A 23,632-nucleotide genomic window follows, 5' to 3' on the forward strand; every position below is an offset into this window, starting at 1 on the left:
GTCGTAAAAATGACTATTGAAAACTAGCTAGTGAAAGTTTAGAAGTGGTTAAGCTTTTACAATCTGGAGAAATAGGGAAGATCTTTGTTTCTTTGTGAAGGTGTTGAGTGTTTGTGGTTGACAGGGAGCCAATGATTATTCTAAGTTCACTAATTTGTGTAGCTTGCAGTTTTGTTATATTTGCTTTGGGAGGATGGAAGACCTGGCAGATGAAGCATAATTTAAAGTGGAGCAGTTGAATTTGAATGTATAAGATGTTGAGGTATCCTTTTTCTTGTCCAGGTCTAGTATCAATTAATGTACTAAGGACATTTAGTGTGTGTGTATTGTTTTTGTGTTGATTTTATTGGTGTGGAGTGAATGCTGTGTGTGACATATGTGATGCTTAGAATGGTTGTTGATTTTTTTAGTGGGGGAGACTGACCATTCAAGTTGAGTGGAAGTTGTGACCTGGATTCTTGTCTGTCTGGGATTAAAAAAATGATAGAAGACTTATGTGGAGATACAGTCATTCTGTTCCAGATTAGTCATTGTTCCATTTGGTAATGTAGTGCAGCATGTTTGATGTTGCTACTTTGGCATTAAAGGTGTGATGTGACTAGAAAGTCATCATCATATGAAGGGACCTTCATGTTAAGGTTTTCCAGAGTTAATGGGAGGTTGTGTAGGAAGAGATTGAAGAGAGCTGGAAGAACTGTTCCTTGGGGAACTACTTTTGAGTTAAGAGTATTTTAGAGGTAAAGCAGTTGTGAATGACTCAGGCATGGTGGCTATCAGTGAAATTGGTCAACCACCTTTTTTTCATTGTTTTGGAGGATGGTATCAAGTAATTTTGTGTAAGGATGCATTGGGGAGAGTGTCAGATGCTTTGCTGATGTTGTTGATAGATTGGTATTGTATTATGTTGGCAAGTTTCCAGATGTTAGGGATTTTGTTGTGTAGCCAGGAGTAGTTGCAAATAGGCCTTAGTCTGCTATGTGAAAGTTCGATATGTTGTCTGTCCTTATATGTTACTTGTGCTCATTATGTTGACTGTTTTGATGAAGGAGTGCCAATATTCAGTTAATCTTTCAGTTATTAGGGTAGTAGTAGTGTTTGTTATTGTTTGGATTTGTTTTCTGATATCCAGTGATGGAGAGTGGTTTTGTCTAAGATTGTTTCTTTGCTTTATGAGGTGTGGAACTTATAGGGAGAAATTTGAGTTGTATTTTATCTGTGCCCTTGTGGTGTGTGCTTTTTGCTGGTTTAGTTATTGTTTAAGTGTAACTCCTGAATGAATGATCCAAAACAAAATCGGCAAAATATCCGATACTCACCTACACAGCATGGCTTTCATTCACATTGACTACCCCACCACTCTATATAGACAACATTTATTATTTATTTTGCTTTGTCGCTGTCTCCTGCGTTAGCGAGGTAGCGCAAGGAAACAGACAAAAGAATGGCCCAACCCACCCACATACACATGTATATACATACATGCACATCCACACATGCAAATATACATACCTGTACATCTCAACGTATACATATATGTATATACACACACAGACATATACATATATACACATGTACATAATTCATACTGTCTGCCAATAATTTGTTAATTCCCATCACCACCCCGACACACATGAAATAACAACCCCCTCCCCCCGCATGTGCGTGAGGTAGCGCTAGGAAAAGACAATGAAGGCCACATTCGTTCACACTCATTCTCTAGCTGTCATGTAAAATGCACCGAAATCACAGCTCCCTTTCCACATCCAGGCCCCACAGAACTTTCCATGGTTTACCCCAGACGCTTCACATGCCCTGGTTCAATCCACTGACAGCACATTGACCCTGGTATACCACATCGTTCCAATTCACTCTGTTCCTTGCACGCCTTTCACCCTCCTGCATGTTCAGGCCCCGATCACTCAAAATCTTTTTCACTCCACCTTTCCACCTCCAATTTGGTCTCCCACTTCTCGTTCCCTCCACCTCTCTCTTACCCTATTATTAATTACTCGATCAAACCACTTCACACCACATATTGTCCTCAAACATCTCATTTCCAGCACATCCACCCTCCTCCGCACAACTCTATCTATAGCCCACGCCTCGCAACCATATAACATTGTTGGAATCACTATTCCTTCAAACATACCCATTTTTGCTTTACAATATAATGTTCCCGACTTCCACACATCCTTCAACGCTCCCAGAACTTTCGCCCCCTCCCCCACCCTATGATTCACTTCCACTTCCATGGTTCCATCCGCTGCCAAATCGACACCCAGATATCTAAAACACTTTACTTCCTCCATTCAAACTTACCTCCCAATTGACTTGTCCCTCAACTCTGCTGTTCCTAATAACCTTGCTCTTATTCACATTTACTCTCAGCTTTCTTCTTTCTCACACGTTACCAAACTCAGTCACCAGCTTCTGCAGTTTCTCACCTGAATCAGCCACCAGCGCTGTATCATCAGCGAACAACAACTTACTCACTTCCCAAGCTCTCTCATCCACAACAGACTGCATGCTTGCCCCTCTTTCCAAAACTCTTGCATTCACCTCCCTAACAACCCCATCCATAAACAAATTAAACAACTATGAAGACATCACACACCCCTGCCACAAACCAACATTCACTGAGAACCAGTCACTTTCCCCTCTTCCTGCACGTACACATGCCTTACATCTTCGATAAAAACTTTTCACTGCTTCTAACAACTTGCCCCCACACCATATATTCTTAATACCTTCCACAGAGCATCTCTATCAACTCTATCATATGCCTTCTCCAGATCCATAAATGCTACTTACAAATCCATATGCTTTTCTAAGTATTTCTCACACACATTCTTCAAAGCAAACACCTGATCCACACATCCTCCACCACTTCTGAAACCACACTGCTCTTCCCCAATCTGATGCTCTGTACATGCCTTCACCCTCTCAGTCAATACCCTCCCATATAATTTCCCAGGAATACTCAACAAACTTATACCTCTGTAATTTTAGTACTCACTTTTATCCCCTTTGCCTTTGTACAATGGCACTATGCAAGCATTCCTCCAATCCTCAGGCACCTCACCATGAGTCATACATACATTGAATAACCATACCAAGCAGTCAACAATACAGTCATCCCCTTTTTTTAATAAATTCTACTGCAATACCATCCAAACCCGCTGCCTAGCCGGCTTTCATCTTCCGCAAAGCTTTTACTACCTCTTCTCTGTTTACCAAATTATTCTCCCTAACCCTCTCACTTTGCACACCACCTCTTCCAAAACACCCTATATCTGCCACTCTAGCATCAAACACATTCAACAAACCTTCAAAATACTCACCCCATCTCCTCACATCACCACTACTTGTTACCACCTCCCCATTAGCCCCCTTCACTGAAGTTCCCATTTGTTCCCTTGTCTTATGCACTTTATTTAACTCCTTCCAAAACATCTTTTTACTCTCCCTAAAATTTAATGATGCTCTCTCACCCCAACTCTCATTTGCCCTCTTGCACCTTTCTCTTGACCTCCTGCCTCTTTCTTTTATACATCTCCCAGTCATTTGCATTATTTCCCTGAAAAAATTGTCCAAATGCCTCTCTCTTCTCTTTCACTAATAATCTTACTTCTTCATCCCACCACTCGCTACCCTTTCTAATCAACCCACCTCCCACTCTTCTCATGTCACAAGCATCTTTTGTGCAATCCATCACTTATTCCCTAAATACATCCCATTCCTCCCCCACTCCCCTTACTTCCATTGTTCTCACTTTTTCCATTCTGTACTCAGTCTCTCCTGGTACTTCCTCACACAAGTCTTCTTCCCAAGCTCACTTACTCTCACCACTCTCTTCACCCCAACTTTCTCTCATCTTTTCTGAAAACCTCTACAAATCTTCACCTTTGCCTCCACAAGATAATGATCAGACATCCCTCCAGTTGCCCCTCTCAGCACATTAACATCCAAAAGTCTCTTTTGCACTCCTATCATATAACACGTAATCCAATAATGCTCTCTGGCCATCTCTCCTACTTACATATGTATACTTATGTATATCTCTCTTTTTAAACAAGGTATTCCCAATCACCAGTCCTTTTTCAGCACACAAATCTACAAGCTCTTCACCATTTCCATTTACAACACTGAATACCCCATGTACACCGGTTATTCCCTCAACTGCCACATTACTCACCTTTGCATTCAAATCACCAATCACTATAACCCGGTCTCATGCATCAAAACTACTGACACACTTACTCAGCTGCTCCCAAAACACTTGCCTCTCATGATCTTTCTTCTCATTCCCAGGTGCATATGCACCAATAATCACCCATCTCTCTCCATCCACTTTCAGTTTTACCCATATCAATCTAGAGTTTACTTTCTTACACTCTATCACATACTTCCACCACTCTCTGTTTCAGGAGTAGTGCTACTCCTTCCCTTGCTCTTGTCCTCTCACTAACCCCTGACTTTACTCCCAAGACATTCCCAAACCACTCTTCCCCTTTACCCTTGAGCTTTGTTTCACTCAGAGCCAAAACATCCAGGTTCCTTTCCTCAAACATACTACCTATCTCCTTTTTTCTCATCTTGGTTACATCCACACACATATAGACACCCCAAATCTGAGCCTTCGAGGAGGGTGAGCACTCCCTGCATGACTCCTTCTTCTGTTTCCCCTTTTAGAAAGGTAAAATACAAGGAGGGGAGGGTTTCTAGCCCCCTACTCCCATCCCCTTTAGTCGCCTTCTACAACACGTGAGGAATGCGTGGGAGGTATTCTTTCTTCCCTATCCCCAGGGATAGACAACATATCCTAGATAATTTTAAGTAATCACAACTCCCCCTTCCTGCACAATATTATTGGCAGTAGACATCAACAAAGCATTTGACACTGTTCCCCAACACATCCTTTTACTAAAGATACTTGACACCACCCTCCACATTGACAAAAAGTAGTTAGGGAGCTTCACAGCAGGCTGCAATTTAAGTCAGTCGTAATGGGTGCACCTCTAAAGCTTACAAGCTCAACAATGAAGTTCCCAAGGAACAGTTTTTCTTCAGCCTCTTCCTACATGACCTCCCATTATCTCCAGCAAACCACAAGAAGGTCCTGTCATATGCTGATGACCACCACAATTATATCACAGTGCCTTGACACCACAGTAGCAACAAAAAACATGCAGTACTACATTACAGAATTGGAACAGTGGCTAACCGAGAACAGAATGTCTGCATTTCCAAAGAAGTTTTAAGTGACTCTTTTAACCCCAGACAGACATGAATCCCTCCAGTCCCCTTTATGGAAAAATAACTCCCAGTGAACAAAACATCATCCATTCTAGGCATTTCATATGATACATGTATATGGCATTCACTCCTCATGCCAGTAACATTAACACAAAAGCAACACACAAACTAAATGCCCTTAGAACACTAAATAGCACCAGATTTGGATGCAAGAAAAAGAATCCCTTAGTTTCTTTTATGTATGATTCATTTACTCCACTCATCTGGCTGGTCTTCCTTTTACTCCCAAAAGCAAATATAGCAGAGCTTCAAATTGCACAAAATAGTACACTCAGAACAATCACTGGCTGCCTAGCAACCACAAGGAGCCAACACCTACACATTAACACCAATAACATTGCAATGCTATGTAATCCCACCTCATGCTTAGCACTCAAGTGTATGCAACAGCACTAGACCTCTCTGCCCAAATCACTTCTTAGTTCACCACCAACATCCAAGTAGAAATGGAAAGCTTTCCCATGCTTCACACTTCAGTAATCCCTACTCATAAACCCCGAACCCCCAACAAATACAACACTGACAAAACACATACACACTGAAATAACCTGACAAGTACTTTATAGCTGCCCTTCCAACTCAATCTCAAACTCCAGAACACTAAACATACACCCCTCTAGAAGCCATGCTCAACAGACAGACATGAGTTGCTCATTTACGTCTGCAATCTTGACATCACCCATCCCTATAACATTGCAAACACCATTTCATCATATCACAAGATCCTCCTTGCCTACATTGCAGCTAGTACCCTTTTTGTGGAGCTCCTGCAGTGTACAGGAAGCTGGCCACATCCACCAGGAGGAACTGCAGGTCAAGAAAAATGATTTTTTAACAATAGTGTTTGGCTGAGAGGTGATTGCAGGAGTTAACGAGTAATTGTTTAGTGCTTCTAGTATGAGAGCTGAGGCTTAGGCATATAGCAGGTCCTGTGATTTGTTGAATCAGTTTTTGTAGTGTTGTAGAGATGGGTAGCATCTAGAATGAAGATGAGAGAGCCACCCTTACAATGCCTTGGGAATGTAGTTTCATTTTGATTAATGTCTAGTTGGGTAAAATTTAGGTTTGGATTGGGGGTAGTTATTTAGTACTTGTGAAGTGAAAATTGGATATATGCTTAGTCAGCATTACATTTGTAGGGGCAGGGGGTGATCTTTTAAGTTTTGGTTGCTAAAGTGTGAAGCAATAGTAAGTTTATTTTGTTTCTACTTGAGGTTAAGTGGTTGGAAGAGGTCATGGGCTGTTGTACTGAATTGGTCAACAAACATGTTGAGGCGAGATTGAAGTTTGAAGCATTTTTTGTTCAGTTATTAAGTGTTAGTGGGTGTAAGGTAACTAATGATTGTTCTTAGGGCCTTGTTTTGTGTGGTTTGCAGTTTTGTTGTTTTTGCTTTTGGTAGATGAGGTGTAGTTGAGGGTGAAGATGAACAGCTTTTGTGTTATGCTGAGGGTTCCTCTTTCCCTTTCCAAAATTTGTGCCAGTAAATTTTGTGAGGGCATTTAGTTTGCTTATAGCCTTAGTGTTCATGTTTTTGGTGTGGGAAGTAAATTTTATGTGTATTTCATACATGATACCTAGTATGGTTGGGGTCCTGGTAATTGGGAGTGGTTGCCCATTCAGGGTAATAGGAGGATGTATGTTGGAATTGTGTCGGTATGGGGTTGAGTGGACTAGTGGGTTCTCTAGGGATGCTGATATCCTGTTTTGAGCCAGTGAGAGGACTTTTACTCTGTGGAGTGCAGGTGTTGGGAGGTCATGTAGGAAGAGAGTGAAGAGGGTTGGAGAGAGGACTGCTTCCTGGGGAACTCCAAATTATAGATTTTGAGAACTTTAAAGGTGAAGATTTTGGTAATGATTTGTAGGCCAGTTGTGAAATTAGCTAACCACTTTCCATCATTGTTTTGGAGGGTAGTATAATGTATCTTATGTGTGAGGCTTTATTAGGGAAACTGTCATATGCTTTGTTACCTGTTGCAAGTACTGTGTGAGAAGGGGTTGAAGCCATCTTGGATGTATTGTATGAGGCCCATGAGCAGTGTAATAGTGTAGTGCTTGGGTATAAAGCTGTGCTACATGGGTGAAAGAGACACCATTGATTCTGATTGTGGGTCAACTTTTCAATGGGTTTGGTTATTGATAACAGAAGTGATATTGGGCAATAGTTGTGTGGTAGTTGGAGGATATCAAGATGGATAATATTTCTACAAGTTTCCAGAATATGGAATTTTGTTATGTAGCCAGGAATTGCTAAAAAGATATGTGTGGGCCAGTGTGTGGGAGCAGGACCACTTGCAGGGTTCTCTGTCATACTTGCATTTTGAATGGCTGAGGGTGAAGGGTGGGTGAGCAGTTGCTTCTGCATGGTTTGTGTAGTCTTTTCATTATTTCTAGTTAGGGGTGTGATTGTTTTAAGGCTCATTTTTAAGTGTGTCCCTTGAATTCGTGTTTAAATGTTCTTTTATAGAGGGAATGATGTTTTGGCAAGAAGTGCTTCATGCAATGGGGCTGGAGTGGTATAGGATGTATAGATTTTCTTTACTGTTCTCCAGAGTTGGTTGCTCTTGGTTTTTAGTCTAATGTTAAGGAATATATAACAGTTTTATGTCTTTTTCCAGGTGCTAAGGTTAGTGATGGTATTGTTTAGTTTGAATCTGTGGTCTCTACACGCTTGAATGTGTTTCTTTGCTTTATGGGGACTGTGATTTGTAGAGAGAAAAATGGGTTATGACCTTGTGGTATGGGTAGCTTGCTGGCTTGGTTTGTGGTGTTAATTGGAGCATAAGATGGCATGATAAGGGAATGGGAAACAATCTAGGAAGGTCTGAATTTTAACCTTGATTTTTGTGTAATATGTAAATGCTGGCGAGTTTGCTTTCCCAGACTGAATATGTTCTTTTGGTAGCTGAGTAGATAGGATGGCTCAGTTTAAGTATAATTAGAATGGGTAAGTGGTCAGAGAACTCATTTAGTGCCCCCCCAGTGGTCCTAGTATTCAATGTTGGTATGCAAAAAGGTAATGTCTGGCGAGGTGGACTGTTGGAGTTGGTAGGTTGGGAGTGTTGTTGGTTGGTTGCAGAAGTTGAGGATGGTGAAGGGATGAGCAGTTCTCTGGGATCTTGGGTGTGTCTTAAGCCTTGCAGGGTGGTAAGCATTTAAATTTTATCACCAATAGGTAATGCATGTGTTGGCCAGGTTCTGTAGTTGAGGATATGAATCTTAGCAAGCATGTGTAGTGAAGAGAGAGTATAGGTGTTATGTTGCATGTGTGTTTTGCAGTTATATTTTTATTGATTGCATCTCAAAAGTTTTTATTCTTTGTGATGTTTTGTACTTTGAGTTGTGTCTGTGAACAGGATGTTTTGATGTATGTTTGATGAATCTTCTTTGTGTGTCGTCTTAAGGTTGTTTAATTATAGAGGGGAGCAAGGATGGAACTGGATTTTTTTTTTTGTTTAGTAGTTGTTCTTTGAATGTCTTTCATGCCTTTATACATTAATTAGCATGTTTTTGGAGTGATAGAGTTAGTTTTTTCAGGTTAAGGTTGTGTATTTTTTTGTGCTGCTGTTTGATGGGTGCTTGCACTGGGAGTGTATTTGTTTGGGTGTTTGTCTAGATCAGAGTTGCACTTTCAGAGCTTAACTTTTTTTTGTAGAGGTTAGGGATGTACAGTAGAGGTGATACCACTCATGACAAATGTTGCATCTAATAGAATAGTGTTTTTTGGTGAAGGCAGTTTAACGTTGTAGTTAGATGTACTCTACACCATCCAGTGGTGAAAAAATGTGAGCATGTTGTGTTACTGTCATTTGACAGAAGGAGCACAGTCTTGTCAAGGAACTTATTCCAAGGGAGTCCATCGTTTCTCTCCTATTGATTGTTGTGCAGTCTTGATGTTGCAGAAACCCCATAAAAGGGGCATGGTACATTGCAAGGTTTGTACAATTAATTAATTACATATCAATGAATAACAGAATCAACAGGATAACTGTATTTTTTCTTTTCTTAGACTGAGTTGAAGCACTATGAACACCGTCTCTTGAAAGTACGGCACATGACAGGCCAGCTAAACGTTTTACAAGATCGGGTCAGTGATGATGTAGAAAAGATGCAGTCTACAGAGGGTCAGCGGATAATGCAGGAACGACTGACCAAACAGCAACGTAAGGTAGATAAACTACATGAAGACCTTGAGATGAGGATCCTTCAGAGACACCTAGAACTCTAATCATCTTCCATCCTAAGGCTTTGTACCTTTTTTGAGTATTAATTAGTCTTGAAAGGTTATGGATTGGTGAAGGAAGAAAGTGTAGAATTTATTGTCATTAGTTGAAAGTGTCTTATTGTTTACAGTAGCATTGATAGTGGTAGTTAGCTCATGCCAAAAATACCAATTTGATAGAAGTTATGATCTGTTAACCTTTTAATTTGATTAGGGCAGTATTCAAACAAGTTTTGCAGTATTAATTTCAGTGGCTGTTGATGAGAAACTACATAGACAAACATGATGCTTAAATAATTATGGAGAGACTATTGCTGTGGCCACCCCCTTAAGGGAATTCGAGGTGGGAAAAAGCTTCAGATATATAATATAGATTTTTTTTTTTTTTTTTTTTTTTTATACTTTGTCGCTGTCTCCCGCGTTTGCGAGGTAGCGCAAGGAAACAGACGAAAGAAATGGCCCAACCCCCCCCATACACATGTACATACACACGTCCACACACGCAAATATACATACCTACACAGCCTTCCATGGTTTACCCCAGACGCTTCACATGCCTTGATTCAATCCACTGACAGCACGTCAACCCCTGTATACCACATCGCTCCAATTCACTCTATTCCTTGCCCTCCTTTCACCCTCCTGCATGTTCAGGCCCCGATCACACAAAATCCTTTTCACTCCATCTTTCCACCTCCAATTTGGTCTCCCTCTTCTCCTCGTTCCCTCCACCTCCGACACATATATCCTCTTGGTCAATCTTTCTTCACTCATTCTCTCCATGTGCCCAAACCATTTCAAAACACCCTCTTCTGCTCTCTCAACCACGCTCTTTTTATTTCCACACATCTCTCTTACCCTTACGTTACTTACTCGATCAAACCACCTCACACCACACATTGTCCTCAAACATCTCATTTCCAGCACATCCATCCTCCTGCGCACAACTCTATCCATAGCCCACGCCTCGCAACCATACAACATTGTTGGAACTACTATTCCTTCAAACATACCCATTTTTGCTTTCCGGGATAATGTTCTCGACTTCCACACATTTTTCAAGGCTCCCAAAATTTTCGCCCCCTCCCCCACCCTATGATCCACTTCCGCTTCCATGGTTCCATCCGCTGACAGATCCACTCCCAGATATCTAAAACACTTCACTTCCTCCAGCCTCTCACCATTCAAACTCACCTCCCAATTGACTTGACCCTCAACCCTACTGTACCTAATAACCTTGCTCTTATTGACATTTACTCTTAACTTTCTTCTTCCACACACTTTACCAAACTCCGTCACCAGCTTCTGCAGTTTCTCACATGAATCCGCCACCAGCGCTGTATCATCAGCGAACAACAACTGACTCACTTCCCAAGCTCTCTCATCCCCAACAGACTTCATACTTGCCCCTCTTTCCAAAACTCTTGCATTTACCTCCCTAACAACCCCATCCATAAACAAATTAAACAACCATGGAGACATCACACACCCCTGCCGCAAACCTACATTCACTGAGAACCAATCACTTTCCTCTCTTCCTACACGTACACATGCCTTACATCCTCGATAAAAACTTTTCACTGCTTCTAACAACTTGCCTCCCACACCATATATTCTTAATACCTTCCACAGAGCATCTCTATCAACTCTATCATATGCCTTCTCCAGATCCATAAATGCTACATACAAATCCATTTGCTTTTCTAAGTATTTCTCACATACATTCTTCAAAGCAAACACCTGATCCACACATCCTCTACCACTTCTGAAACCACACTGCTCTTCCCCAATCTGATGCTCTGTACATGCCTTCACCCTCTCAATCAATACCCTCCCATATAATTTACCAGGAATACTCAACAAACTTATACCTCTGTAATTTGAGCACTCACTCTTATCCCCTTTGCCTTTGTACAACGGCACTATGCAAGCATTCCGCCAATCCTCAGGCACCTCACCATGAGTCATACATACATTAAATAACCTTACCAACCAGTCAACAATACAGTCACCCCCTTTTTTAATAAATTCCACTGCAATACCATCCAAACCTGTTGCCTTGCCGGCTTTCATCTTCCGCAAAGCTTTTACTACCTCTTCTCTGTTTACCAAATCATTTTCCCTAACCCTCTCACTTTGCACACCACCTCGACCCAAACACCCTATATCTGCCACTCTGTCATCAGACACATTCAACAAACCTTCAAAATACTCATTCCATCTCCTTCTCACATCACCACTACTTGTTATCACCTCCCCATTTACGCCCTTTACTGAAGTTCCCATTTGCTCCCTTGTCTTACGCACCCTATTTACCTCCTTCCAGAACATCTTTTTATTCTCCCTAAAATTTACTGATAGTCTCTCACCCCAACTCTCATTTGCCCTTTTTTTCACCTCTTGCACCTTTCTCTTGACCTCCTGTCTCTTTCTTTTATACTTCTCCCACTCAATTGCATTTTTTCCCTGCAAAAATCGTCCAAATGCCTCTCTCTTCTCTTTCACTAATACTCTTACTTCTTCATCCCACCACTCACTACCCTTTCTAAACAGCCCACCTCCCACTCTTCTCATGCCACAAGCATCTTTTGCGCAATCCATCACTGATTCCCTAAATACATCCCATTCCTCCCCCACTCCCCTTACTTCCATTGTTCTCACCTTTTTCCATTCTGTACACAGTCTCTCCTGATACTTCTTCACACAGGTCTCCTTCCCAAGCTCACTTACTCTCACCACCTTCTTCACCCCAACATTCACTCTTCTTTTCTGAAAACCCATACTAATCTTCACCTTAGCCTCCACAAGATAATGATCAGACATCCCTCCAGTTGCACCTCTCAGCACATTGACATCCAAAAGTCTCTCTTTCGCACGCCTGTCCATTAACACGTAATCCAATAACGCTCTCTGGCCATCTCTCCTACTTACATAAGTATACTTATGTATATCTCGCTTTTTAAACCAGGTATTCCCAATCATCAGTCCTTTTTCAGCACATAAATCTACAAGCTCTTCACCATTTCCATTTACAACACTGAACACCCCATGCATACCAATTATTCCCTCAACTGCCACATTACTCACCTTTGCATTCAAATCACCCATCACTATAACCCGGTCTCGTGCATCAAAACCGCTAACACACTCATTTAGCTGCTCCCAAAACACTTGCCTCTCATGATCTTTCTTCTCATGCCCAGGTGCATATGCACCAATAATCACCCACCTCTCTCCATCAACTTTCAATTTTACCCATATTAATCGAGAATTTACTTTCTTACATTCTATGACATACTCCCACAACTCCTGTTTCAGGAGTATTGCTACTCCTTCCCTTGCTCTTGTCCTCTCACTAACCCCTGACTTCACTCCCCAGACATTTCCAAACCACTCTTCCCCTTTACCCTTGAGCTTCGTTTCACTCAGAGCCAAAACATCCAGGTTCCTTTCCTCAAACATACTACCTATCTCTCCTTTTTTCACATCTTGGTTACATCCACACACATTTAGGCACCCCACTCCGAGCCTTCGAGGAGGATGTATATAGATGTATATATATATATTTTTTTTTTCATACTATTCGCCATTTCCCGCGTTAGCGAGGTAGCGTTAAGAACAGAGGACTGAGCCTTTGAGGGAATATCCTCACCTTGCACCCTTCTCTGTTCCTTCTTTTGGAAAATTAAAAACGAGAGGGAAGGATTTCCAGCCCCCCCGCTCCCTCCCCTTTCAGTCACCTTCTACGACACGCAGGGAATATGTGAGAAGTATTCTTTCTCCCCAATCCCCAGGGATAATATATATATATATATATATATATATATATATATATATATATATATATATATATATATATATATGTAGACAGATAGACAGATACTCCAAGTTAATTACTATATTTTTTTACTTGGCCTTCAAAAGAAATGATTAAATTTGAAAAGTGAACTTAATTGTAGAGGAAAATTTGGAACAAAGAAATGTTAAATAGGAAATAATATAAAAAGAGAGGTAGACTACATTGAGGATTGATACATTGCTTAAGAGAATCAGTGATTTGTTTTCAGATATGGAAGCATCTTGTTTGTAGAGGTGATGTGATTAAGGCAATAGTGTCACTTGACAAGCAACTTTTGTTTAAAGTTCTTCAAAGGAGTCATTGTGTGAAAATTATGTTTCGATTTAATACTTTATGAATTGAGGATATTGATTGTTTCACTATCAATCTGAGTTGTGTTTGAGGATGTTTTATAGTTTCACAGAGGAAGGTTTGGCTACTCGTGTAACATGAGGTTTCCCAGATAGGATAGATGATGTAGTTATACCATTTATTTTTTGTTGATTGATGGAATTACATTAAGAGATGGACAGAAATGGGTTGTAGATATGAAAACTAACCAAGTTGTGTGTATCCCAGTGGGCTACCCTGGCCAAGTGTAAGTTTATAGAGGAAGTTGTGACTAGATGAGAGACAAATTGAACTAGAGAGGATGGAGTGGATTTGTAGGAAGTTGAGGAATAAATTGAACTAGAGAGGATGGAGTGGATTTGTAGGAAGTTGAGGAATGCAGCAGTGAATCATCAGCATATGAATGCATTTGATTTCTTTTTGAAGGATGGAAATCATTGATAAAAAGGAGTGATGGCAGGATAGGAAAAGAGGAAGAGCTTGATCCATTAATAATTTTGGAGTTGGATCACTTAGAGAGAACAAAGTTTAGGAAGAATGCCAAAAGAAGGGAGCTCACAAATATGCCTTCATGCCATCCTTTTGTATACTTTTGGTATATCATGGGCAAAAAAATAAGATTATCATCTCACAGATGATGAGCTGTCATTTGTAAGACAGGTAATGCTTTCCTTGTGATAGAGATGCAAGTTCATGGTGTTTAAAGGAATTGGGAGTTGAAGAGTGATTGAGACTTTGGAAAAAAAAGGTTACACCAATAAGATGACAGTTGGAAGGATTGGAAGTCATCCTTCATTGGGTTAGGTTGTACCCATGCAGGTTTGTAATTGGGAAAAATATCATTTTTTAAATATAAGGAGAACATACAAGCAAGCCTTGGTACAGGTTCGGAAGCATGGTGCTTCAAAATGCAAGGATGGATGACACTGTCTGGTCCATGCATCTTACTTGTATTGAGAAAGTGCTCTTTTATATCATTCTGTATTCTGTCTCCTCTGAACTGACTACACATTTGGACATCCTTGTTTGAATTATACCCACTGATTCCCACACTATGATTCACAATTAAAATTTTTACTTCAAACTCCATATTTCCCCGATCATTCTTCTACCTCTCTTATCTTCATTTGTTTGTGCCTTCACATTAGTTACTCTTTTTAATCTTTTCCCTCTCTATTGTCAGATTTTCTTTTTGTTTTTTTCATTATTGAACAAAGCTTTCTAAAGACTTTCAGCAAGTCACATGACAGGCACATATTCTCCATGAAATGATGCTTTTCAAAGCAAGTGCAATTCCTAGAAATGGGCATTACAGAAACATATTACAAATATATGTGAATGTGATTTTCAGAAATATTTACATATGGGAGTATATGGCCAATAGTTTTTTTTTTTTTTCTTAAATAACCTCAGTTAACAAAGTTAATGTTGGACAGTGTCTTTTATTTTAAACTTGTATTATGTGATTGACATAATAGATGGCATACATTCTCTTGAGTAGGGAAACCCATGCTAAGTTATAACTTGTTAGACAACAAATTATCACCACTGTCATGCTACGTTGAAGTTTTAGGAACCATGCATGAGTAAAGAGGTTAGTATCTCATACTTACTACTGCTGTTTTACAAAGGCATCTGTGCTCATCACACACAAAACTGCACTTTGAATAGCTGTACATTAAATATTATATCTGTTTTGCTTATTTGAATTATGTATTTGCTTAAAATTGTTTTGACACACCAATGTGTGATGAAAGTGTAATTAAAATCTTTAAAGATACACTGAATTATATTTTGCTTATTGAGGAATATGCATTCCTTTTACATTTACTGTGAATTTCTTTTTTAAAACTTTCATCATTTCATCTTGGTTAATTGATAGGTCATAGTGGAGTGATTTTTCACATCCAAGTGCAATAAACTGGACAAGTCTCACCTATATTCCTTATATGCTTATGTTTAATACAAATTTGTGAAGAACAAACTTTTTAACTTCTATAATTACTGATGTAAGGTAGGTTCATTTCATTACAAAGTTTTTATTCATTAGTCATAGAGTAGTTTTTGATTTCTGTAAAAGTAGTCACAATCATTGTACTGCACAGTGTATCATGGAATATCAGTAAGTTGACAAATGCAGGGGTTATAGTGCTTCCTGAAATTGTTCTTAAGAAGGTGAGTACAAGATATTTATTTGGCTGTTGTTACTGAAAACTGAGTTTTAAATAAAATTGATACATTTGTAACATGCTCTCTACTTTTCCACGTAGAGGAATTTAATTCAAAGTTACCTGAAATATGATACAGTACTCGACATTTGTAATTACTGGAGTACATTTTGTGGCTATATGAAATTGAAAGATCCACTTAAAATGGCTAATGCCGTTACTGTTTTCTCTTGTTTAGGTATCTTCATTGCAATATTGACTAAAGCACAAAATTTAGTTATTGGTATTATATACATAAAGTTGGGGACAACATTTTGTAAGATGTTCTAATTGTCCTGTGCAAGCAGCATTATGCAGGCATAGAAAATAAAATGCAACAGGTATTCAACATATTTAAAAATACATTTATTTTATAACAAATTAATTATACATTCATTCGAATAGGTTGTAATTCAAATGATATGAGCATTACAGACGCAAGACATGATGGTGTAAACACTAGATAATAGAGCAATGTGCTGCTACCCTCATGGTTTTGTGTCCACTTTGGACTGACAATGTGATCAGATTTTGAGAAAGTAGAGGACATCTTATGATGAGGGGATCTAAATTAGGATATGTGCTGACTCTCTTCTTATCTATTAAAACTACAGCACAACAGATTTGTTCCTTTAGATCCACCACCATGCAGACACCAATTCCTGCATTACTAAAATACACACCAGGAAAATGTTGCCCTATAACCTGGTCACCTGATTTTATTTATTTTTTTAAACAAAAGGAATCCTAATATGTTGTACAGATCTGCTCATATTTCAATTTCTTGTCTGTGTAAATTACATAGAGAAAATACAAGAATAAAGGAGCAATGAAACAAAAATACCAATTTCAGATTAGGAGAGACCTCCAGAGAATACAAAAATGAAGAACTTTTAACATAAACAAGCACATTTATTGGATTACAGTAGAAACTCTGGATTATACAGTGGTATGATAAAGTAACAAAAGACATTATTCTTAAATGGGAAGAATGAAAAAGGGAGAAAGTGAGACCAGGGTGCTAAGGATCCCACTCCTGTTCCTTTAGTGTTGCTCCAAGCAAGTGAAAGATTAGGACAGGTGCAGAAGCAAGCACCTTAAACTGAACACTGAGGGGTGGAACAAAGTGAAACGACTGGCAATGGTAAATATTCAAAGAGATATACATTAAAATCAAACATAAACGAGAAGCAGCTACGAGATTTAAAAAAAAAGAAAGAACATGAACTTGTGCTTCTCAAGAGTGAAAGGCTGAACATAATGCAAGCAACACAATAATCATAGTCTGCAATTAAAATTACACTTACATCAAAGTTTGCTTGTTGAGATAATATCTCCTGTTTCAACAGCTTTGGTATATATCACTTCTCTGAAAGTTGTCTTGCTACCACTGTCATTAACACTGCACCATCGTAAGAAGTATTTTCATATAAAATACATCTCAGCATCTTGAAATGGAATTAACTCCACATCTTCCATACCAAAAGATATGTAATGTGTGCTATTGGCAAATATTGCTATTATTTCTATCAAAGCATGTGCAAATAAAATTTAAGCAAAAATTTAAATGCTATTACACAGAAGAATAGGCAACTTAAGGGAGGGTAATTTAATTTGTGTAAGGTCAGTCCTGGTTCAAGAAAGGAGCGTCAAGATCAACTTCTGTTAATATATTATTTACTAATGTTTTGCACAGGCAATGAAGTTCTGGTGGGCTTGAGACAATGAAATCTAAAATCCCTTTGTGCTGGGCAATAATATATACACTGAATATTATTACAACAAACTTATCAAGAAGAAACAGACTATTGCATCCAAACTTAAGCTGTGTTACTAGCGCATGATGTATTTACAGTGCGTGAGGGGAAGCGCATACATAATCACATTCTTGGTGGACTGCTCCACTCCTTGTGTAAGGCCAGTCTTTCTTGGGTCTCACGAGAGCCACAAGTCACAGTACACCAAACTCCTAGAAGGTCCCTCAAGCCAGTTCAGACGTGTGTGTGTGTGTGTGTCACTGAACACTGCCCTGGATCATTAAAATGCTGCATACCATTTTGCTCAATCTTGCTCTCAAAATATTGCACTGTAACTTACAAGTGTATCAGTGTCACATCATTTCTGCAATTCTTTTGTAAGCTGTGTTTCCATATAAGTCAAACAAACAAGCACTTTTTGAATCCCACAAGTAATAGTATTGGACCTTAAACCTCACACATTTCTGATGTTGTCTTGCTATACTATACATCTTGATTTGCATACTGCAACAATTAGAAATCACATAAAGCTTTAGCTGATAAGTAGGATATTGCTGACAACACTTGTGGCTATGCTGATCTTAATGATAACAGTAATGGATATTCACTGCTAGCCTGGTGAGATGCTAAGACAGTATGTTACTATAGACATAATGATTGGACATGTGATGCAGTCAACCTGTAGACCACTGCAAAATGTCCAGACAATAATGCAGATGACCTTCACATATACTACGGTGATTCCAAGGTGGTGGGTCTCCAGTGCTGTTGACGTGAAGACTTTCAAATTAAATCACTGTTCTCGGTAGGTCTATAGCAAATTGCCCTCTGTTGCCAACAAAGGATGGTAAATATATGATTTTTCCAAAGACTTGATGATGATGTCTACATATTTTTCTTTTTCAATTTGTTGAGGTGAAGGTCTGATAAACTGTCTTCACTGGTAAAGAGGGCCTGGTCAAATTCAGCTCCCTAGGAAGATATTGTCTTCAAGTGTCTATCATCTACAGCTGAAATAGAAGAAGAAAAGCATTAGAATAAACTTTAATAACAAAATATGTATGGGGGGGAAATCATGATAAAATTATAATGTTAGCAAAATAAGTGCGTAAGATTTTCACTTAAGGCACCTTTCTGAACCTGCCTTTTTTTTCTGCTCAACAGTCTCAACCATTTTGCCAAAAGGCAGGGCCAGCACATAGTGCTCACCGCAGGAAAAACTAGTTATGAAGAATGAGATGTTAGAGTTGTTTTCAAGTGTTATGTGTGACAAGGAGAGATTGTATATTTGTGGACAGAAAGCCAGTAGTCCACTAAAGTGCCAGCTCAGCTGTGTCTGAAGCCAGCACTTCATTAGCTGTCAACTTGCACTCCTTTGACCCAGGTAACTATCTGTTCTTTTCTCCCTTACCCACATGTGGACTACTGGCATTCTGGCCACAAACATATAATCTCTCCTTGTCATACATAACACTTGAAAACACTTCAACTCACATAGCTCATTCTTCCTACTTATGTGCTAGCCCTGCCTTTTGGCAAAATGGTAGGGTTTGTAGATAGAAGTTGCAGTTAGGAATGTTTAGGTATGAGTATTAGGTACAAGTACTGGGTAAGAATATTAGGCAGGAGCATCAGGGGAGTAAAGTCAGTGGGAACATTACGTAAGAGCCTTTGCAAACACTGCACTAGAATTGCCCTCTGCCAGTGGCCTGTTAAGGATGAGGCAATAAAGGCTAAGAGGCAGCACTAGAGTTCACTAGTTATGGACAGAGCTGTGGTTTCAGTGCATTACACATGACAGCAAGATAACAGATGAGAGTGAATGAGGCCTTTCTTTGTTCATAGCACTACCTTGAGGGAGTTCCAGGTGGGAACAGGCATCAGATATTTAGGTTGATAGTCTCTACATGCACTATTCCTTCACTCTGTATATCTTACCTACATCACTCTGTTACTTTATAAATATTTGCTCCTCCCATCTTTTCTGAAATTTTTGTTTGTTTGTGTCTACAATGTTCTACGGTTGTGAGGCATAACAATGTACAGAGAAAGGAGGATGTGTTGTAATTGAATTTTTTCAGGACAATATGTGGTGTGAGGAGGATTGATCAGATAAGAAACAACTGGGTAAGAGAGAGGTGTGGTAATAAGAAGAGTATGGTGAAGAGAGGCTGACAAAGAGGATACATGCATCAGAAGTAGAGGGGACGAGATGGGGAGACCAAACTGAAGATGGAAGAATGGAGTGAGAAAGTTTTTGAATGTTCGGGGCCTGCACAAGCAAGAGGGTGAAAGGTGTGTCTGGGATAAAGTGAAATATAGCAATATGGTATACATGGGGCGATGTGCTCTCACTGGATTGAACCAGGGCATATGAAGTTGTTGGGGGAAACCATGGAAAGGTCTGTCAGGCATGGTTATGGATAGAGCTGTGGTTTCAGTGCATTACACATGACGGCAAGATAACAGATGAGAGTGAATGAGGCCTTTCTTTGTTCATGGCACTACCTTACAAATGAATGAAATGGCAAACAAGTATGAAGGGAAAAATAAGTACATACAATTATCTTTTTGTCCATAAAGTAAGCGAGCTAAACTCATAGTTACTCACCTCCACAAAATATTGGAACTTTACACACACATTACTTCTTAACACAATTTCAACTTTCAGTTAGTTTGTTACAAAAAAAAAGTTTACTTGCATTTCTTCCCATCACTTCCTTTTTGTTATTTCTTACATTCATCAGTTCTCTGAGATAAGGGTGGGTCAAATTATGGAGCAAATAAAAAATTAAAGCATGAAAATTAATGCACTGGCAGATAAAAATGATCAGTTAGACTGAATTAATGTTTGCATGTGAAAAATATCCAATTTAATGCAGGTTATACAAAAACCAACATGAAATATAACACTAGAGACTGTTTAAACACATAACACAGTACTCATCACAGACAATGAAGTCAATAAAACTAGTAACTCCGTGGACTCCACTAGTCCCACAGGCAACAACACCAGCACTGCATTAATTTTTCCTCGTGCTGGGTCATTGCCTAACACAAAGTCCACTCCTAAGGCGGCAACACCGGCACTGCATTAATTTTTCCTCCTGCTGGGTCATTGCCTAACCCAAAGTCCACTCCTAAGGTAACCTATCCACAATCCCAAAAGGCATGGCCTATGAAGAGATCTGTTTCCACACAAACCAGATAGTGGAGCAGCCCTGAGCCTCCACAACCTGTCTAACAATACTCGGTCTTCAGACTCTCCTACTAGCACCAAGCCATCCAACATCAGGAACTGCAACTCACTAGAATCCCGCAATATGGTCACTTTTCTACTGACAAAGCCCTTAAACAGGAACTCGTGGTAGTTTCCCCGAAACGGATCCTCAACTATAGATGGATTGCCACTCTCGCAGCCACCCACTTTCCTGAGAGCAGGGTTAGCCTTATTTACATTACTAGTTGACCCTAAGGTTGAGAAGAGACTCAATGGCCTACTCTTTGTAGAGTATCTGGATTCCTTCAGCCTTGCCCAGTACTCCCTTCCCCTGGCGCCCACCCTTGCCACAATAATAACACAGCCAAACCCTCTCCGGGTTGTCCTCTTACTCCTAAAGGCCCTCGGCAAGGGGAAAATTCAGGTGGGGTTACTTTTAATAGTGAATATGCCATCAAAACACTTTGAAAGTCTCTGTACAAAGTTTGCAAGTCAGCACGTACTGATCCACTAGTACCCTAGCCTTGTCAACAGACTTCACTCTTCTTACATTTCTCGAGTGTCATTAGTTCTTTAAGTTCCGCAAACTCACAACTGTTTGAAGTGTAGCCACTGCTTCATCAGACTAGTGTGATCATCACATACACACACACACACACATATATATATATATATATATATATATATATATATATATATATATATATATATATATATATATATATATATATATATATATATATATATATATACACCAAATCTTTACTTCTCTGTCCATATGCACACTCTAGTCTATGCCTGGTACCTGAATATGTTTGTAGATGATGTCAATGAGTGTGGGTAGAGACCACACACACATCATCTAGTTCACAGAAATTTAGAGGACAAAGACTATCAAGTTACCTGAGTTTATTATAAACATCCTAGTTAGGACGGAAGGATGGGTACCCATGGAAGTGCATGAGTTACCTACAGTTTGGGATATTTCCTTGGCTGTTGGTAATTTGGTCTTATGAGAAAAAATTAGTATCGGACAGCTGGTGGGGTAAATTTACACAGCAAACTCTACAATGCTACAATACACACTTAAACCCATGAAAAACAATAAATAAAAGAAAATTCGTCAATATGATCGCTGAGTGATACAAACAATGGAAACTAATGAAAAAAGTGTCCATAAGTATTCCAAGATCTGCTACAGTCATCCGAAAATGCAGGTGTTGCAACTTTCTCTGATGCAAGCGTGTGTTGCACTTCGCATAACCTTCCATGATTTCAAGACCTGTTCTCTGAAGCCCTTAGTACCATCTATAGGTAACTCCTTATCTGCCTATTGGATGCCGGAGGTTTCTACAAATCCATGACAAGTGGCCTAGTCCCCTACACTAGGAGACAATTGGCGCCGCCCGTGAGTACTATTTTCCCAAAGTCTGCCACGTCTGTCTGGCAGAATTTTGATGAATATAGTGTTCATCAAACGGCCTTCCAATGTTTTTCATGCAAATTACGTCAACGCTTCAGCAGTGTGAAGTGTTTTAGCCAGTCTGGGGAACTTACACCGTAAACTACTAAAATGGTGTAGACAACGAAGACCACAAAATACGATCACATTACTTCGTTGACGTCGTGTGATGAAGTTTGCAATACGCAATAGCCTAGTGGGGAGACTGAATGTATTGAGAATACTGTTATCACGTCTTGACTTCTATCAAATTCTTATATCCAAAAGAATATCTACAATGATGCGTCAGTTCCTATGCTGTGATTCCCAATGGTCGTCCGACATCAAGTCTGAAGCAAATCTTCAACTTGGGCTAATTAGACCTTACTGCGTGTTAACGTTCGCCTAGTACCTTGTTTTCTTCATTCTATCTTGAATCGGGGTTAATAATTAATTCAAATGATCTGTAAGATTCTGGTGTCGTGAATTGTCGAGGTTTTCAATGCTATTAAGAGGGATATATTAAAGTTATAGGCCCCTCTGCTTATTCATGAACGGGAAGGAAGAGGAAGGGAAACGAGAGCATGCCATGTGCAACACAGCTTAACAAATGCAGCCATGTCCTATGATCTTACCTTGGTGAGGACAACAGACAAACTGTCCAATGAATTTGATCGCCTGGATATTCACAAATCTTGAGTCGAAGTCAAAGCCAGTGTTGGGTGACTTGCGCAAATGTCGAAGCGATGAAGATCGGTACAAGAATCGTGTTTGGTTATCCTATCATTCGTTGGGATCCTAATGATTCCTTCGTTCGACACGATAGTCTCGACCGTTAACTGCCTCGGGAAATATAATGACCCAAGCGGTAGGCACGGTGACACTCCCTTTCCCCCCAAGCCACCACGACCCTCCCTTATTACCACACACTCTCCTATGATCATCATGAACCCTGACCGGAGAGCGCCCCCACCAACCATGGGAGAGCCACAAAAACCATGACGGGGCGAGGAATGATGAAGCCGCCGCTTTCACTGTCTCTTGAGCCTGGCCATGCGAGCGAGCGGCTCGCCCAACACGGGTAAACATGAACCTCAACTTTCTATGCGGATCCTTTTGTTGGCACTCGTCTCGTCCTCCTGAGGTCTTTAAAGAGCACCACCAGAACACATGTACTCGCTCCAGAGATTCTCTCGTCCTGTGACTCAACCCCATCTCACACAGTAAGACAGCCAAGAAGACCTGACAGCGAAGCGATGTCACCAAGAAGCATTATCCCCGG

At 39.9% G+C, this 23,632-nt stretch overlaps 2 protein-coding genes across 4 annotated transcripts in view; one reads left to right on the forward strand and one right to left on the reverse strand.

Moving 5' to 3' along the window:
- Positions 1-11,694, forward strand: part of LOC139757891 (alpha-2-macroglobulin receptor-associated protein) — a 92,408-nt gene extending 80,714 nt beyond the window's left edge. For both annotated transcript variants that reach the window (XM_071678812.1, XM_071678811.1), the window contains exon 7: positions 9,324-11,694. In XM_071678812.1, the coding sequence (XP_071534913.1) occupies positions 9,324-9,542 (219 nt within the window). In that variant the 3' untranslated portion in view covers positions 9,543-11,694. The remainder of the gene's footprint in view (positions 1-9,323) is intronic.
- Positions 11,695-16,274: 4,580 nt separating this feature from the next.
- Rap2l (Ras-associated protein 2-like) overlaps positions 16,275-23,632 on the reverse strand; it is a 220,582-nt gene continuing 213,224 nt past the window's right edge. For both annotated transcript variants that reach the window (XM_071678826.1, XM_071678827.1), the window contains exon 4: positions 16,275-18,699. The gene's annotated coding sequence lies outside the window, so the exon portion shown is untranslated. The remainder of the gene's footprint in view (positions 18,700-23,632) is intronic.

This window comes from Panulirus ornatus, chromosome 28 (genome assembly GCF_036320965.1).
Source record: "Panulirus ornatus isolate Po-2019 chromosome 28, ASM3632096v1, whole genome shotgun sequence".
Classification (NCBI taxonomy): Eukaryota; Metazoa; Arthropoda; class Malacostraca; order Decapoda; family Palinuridae; genus Panulirus; species Panulirus ornatus.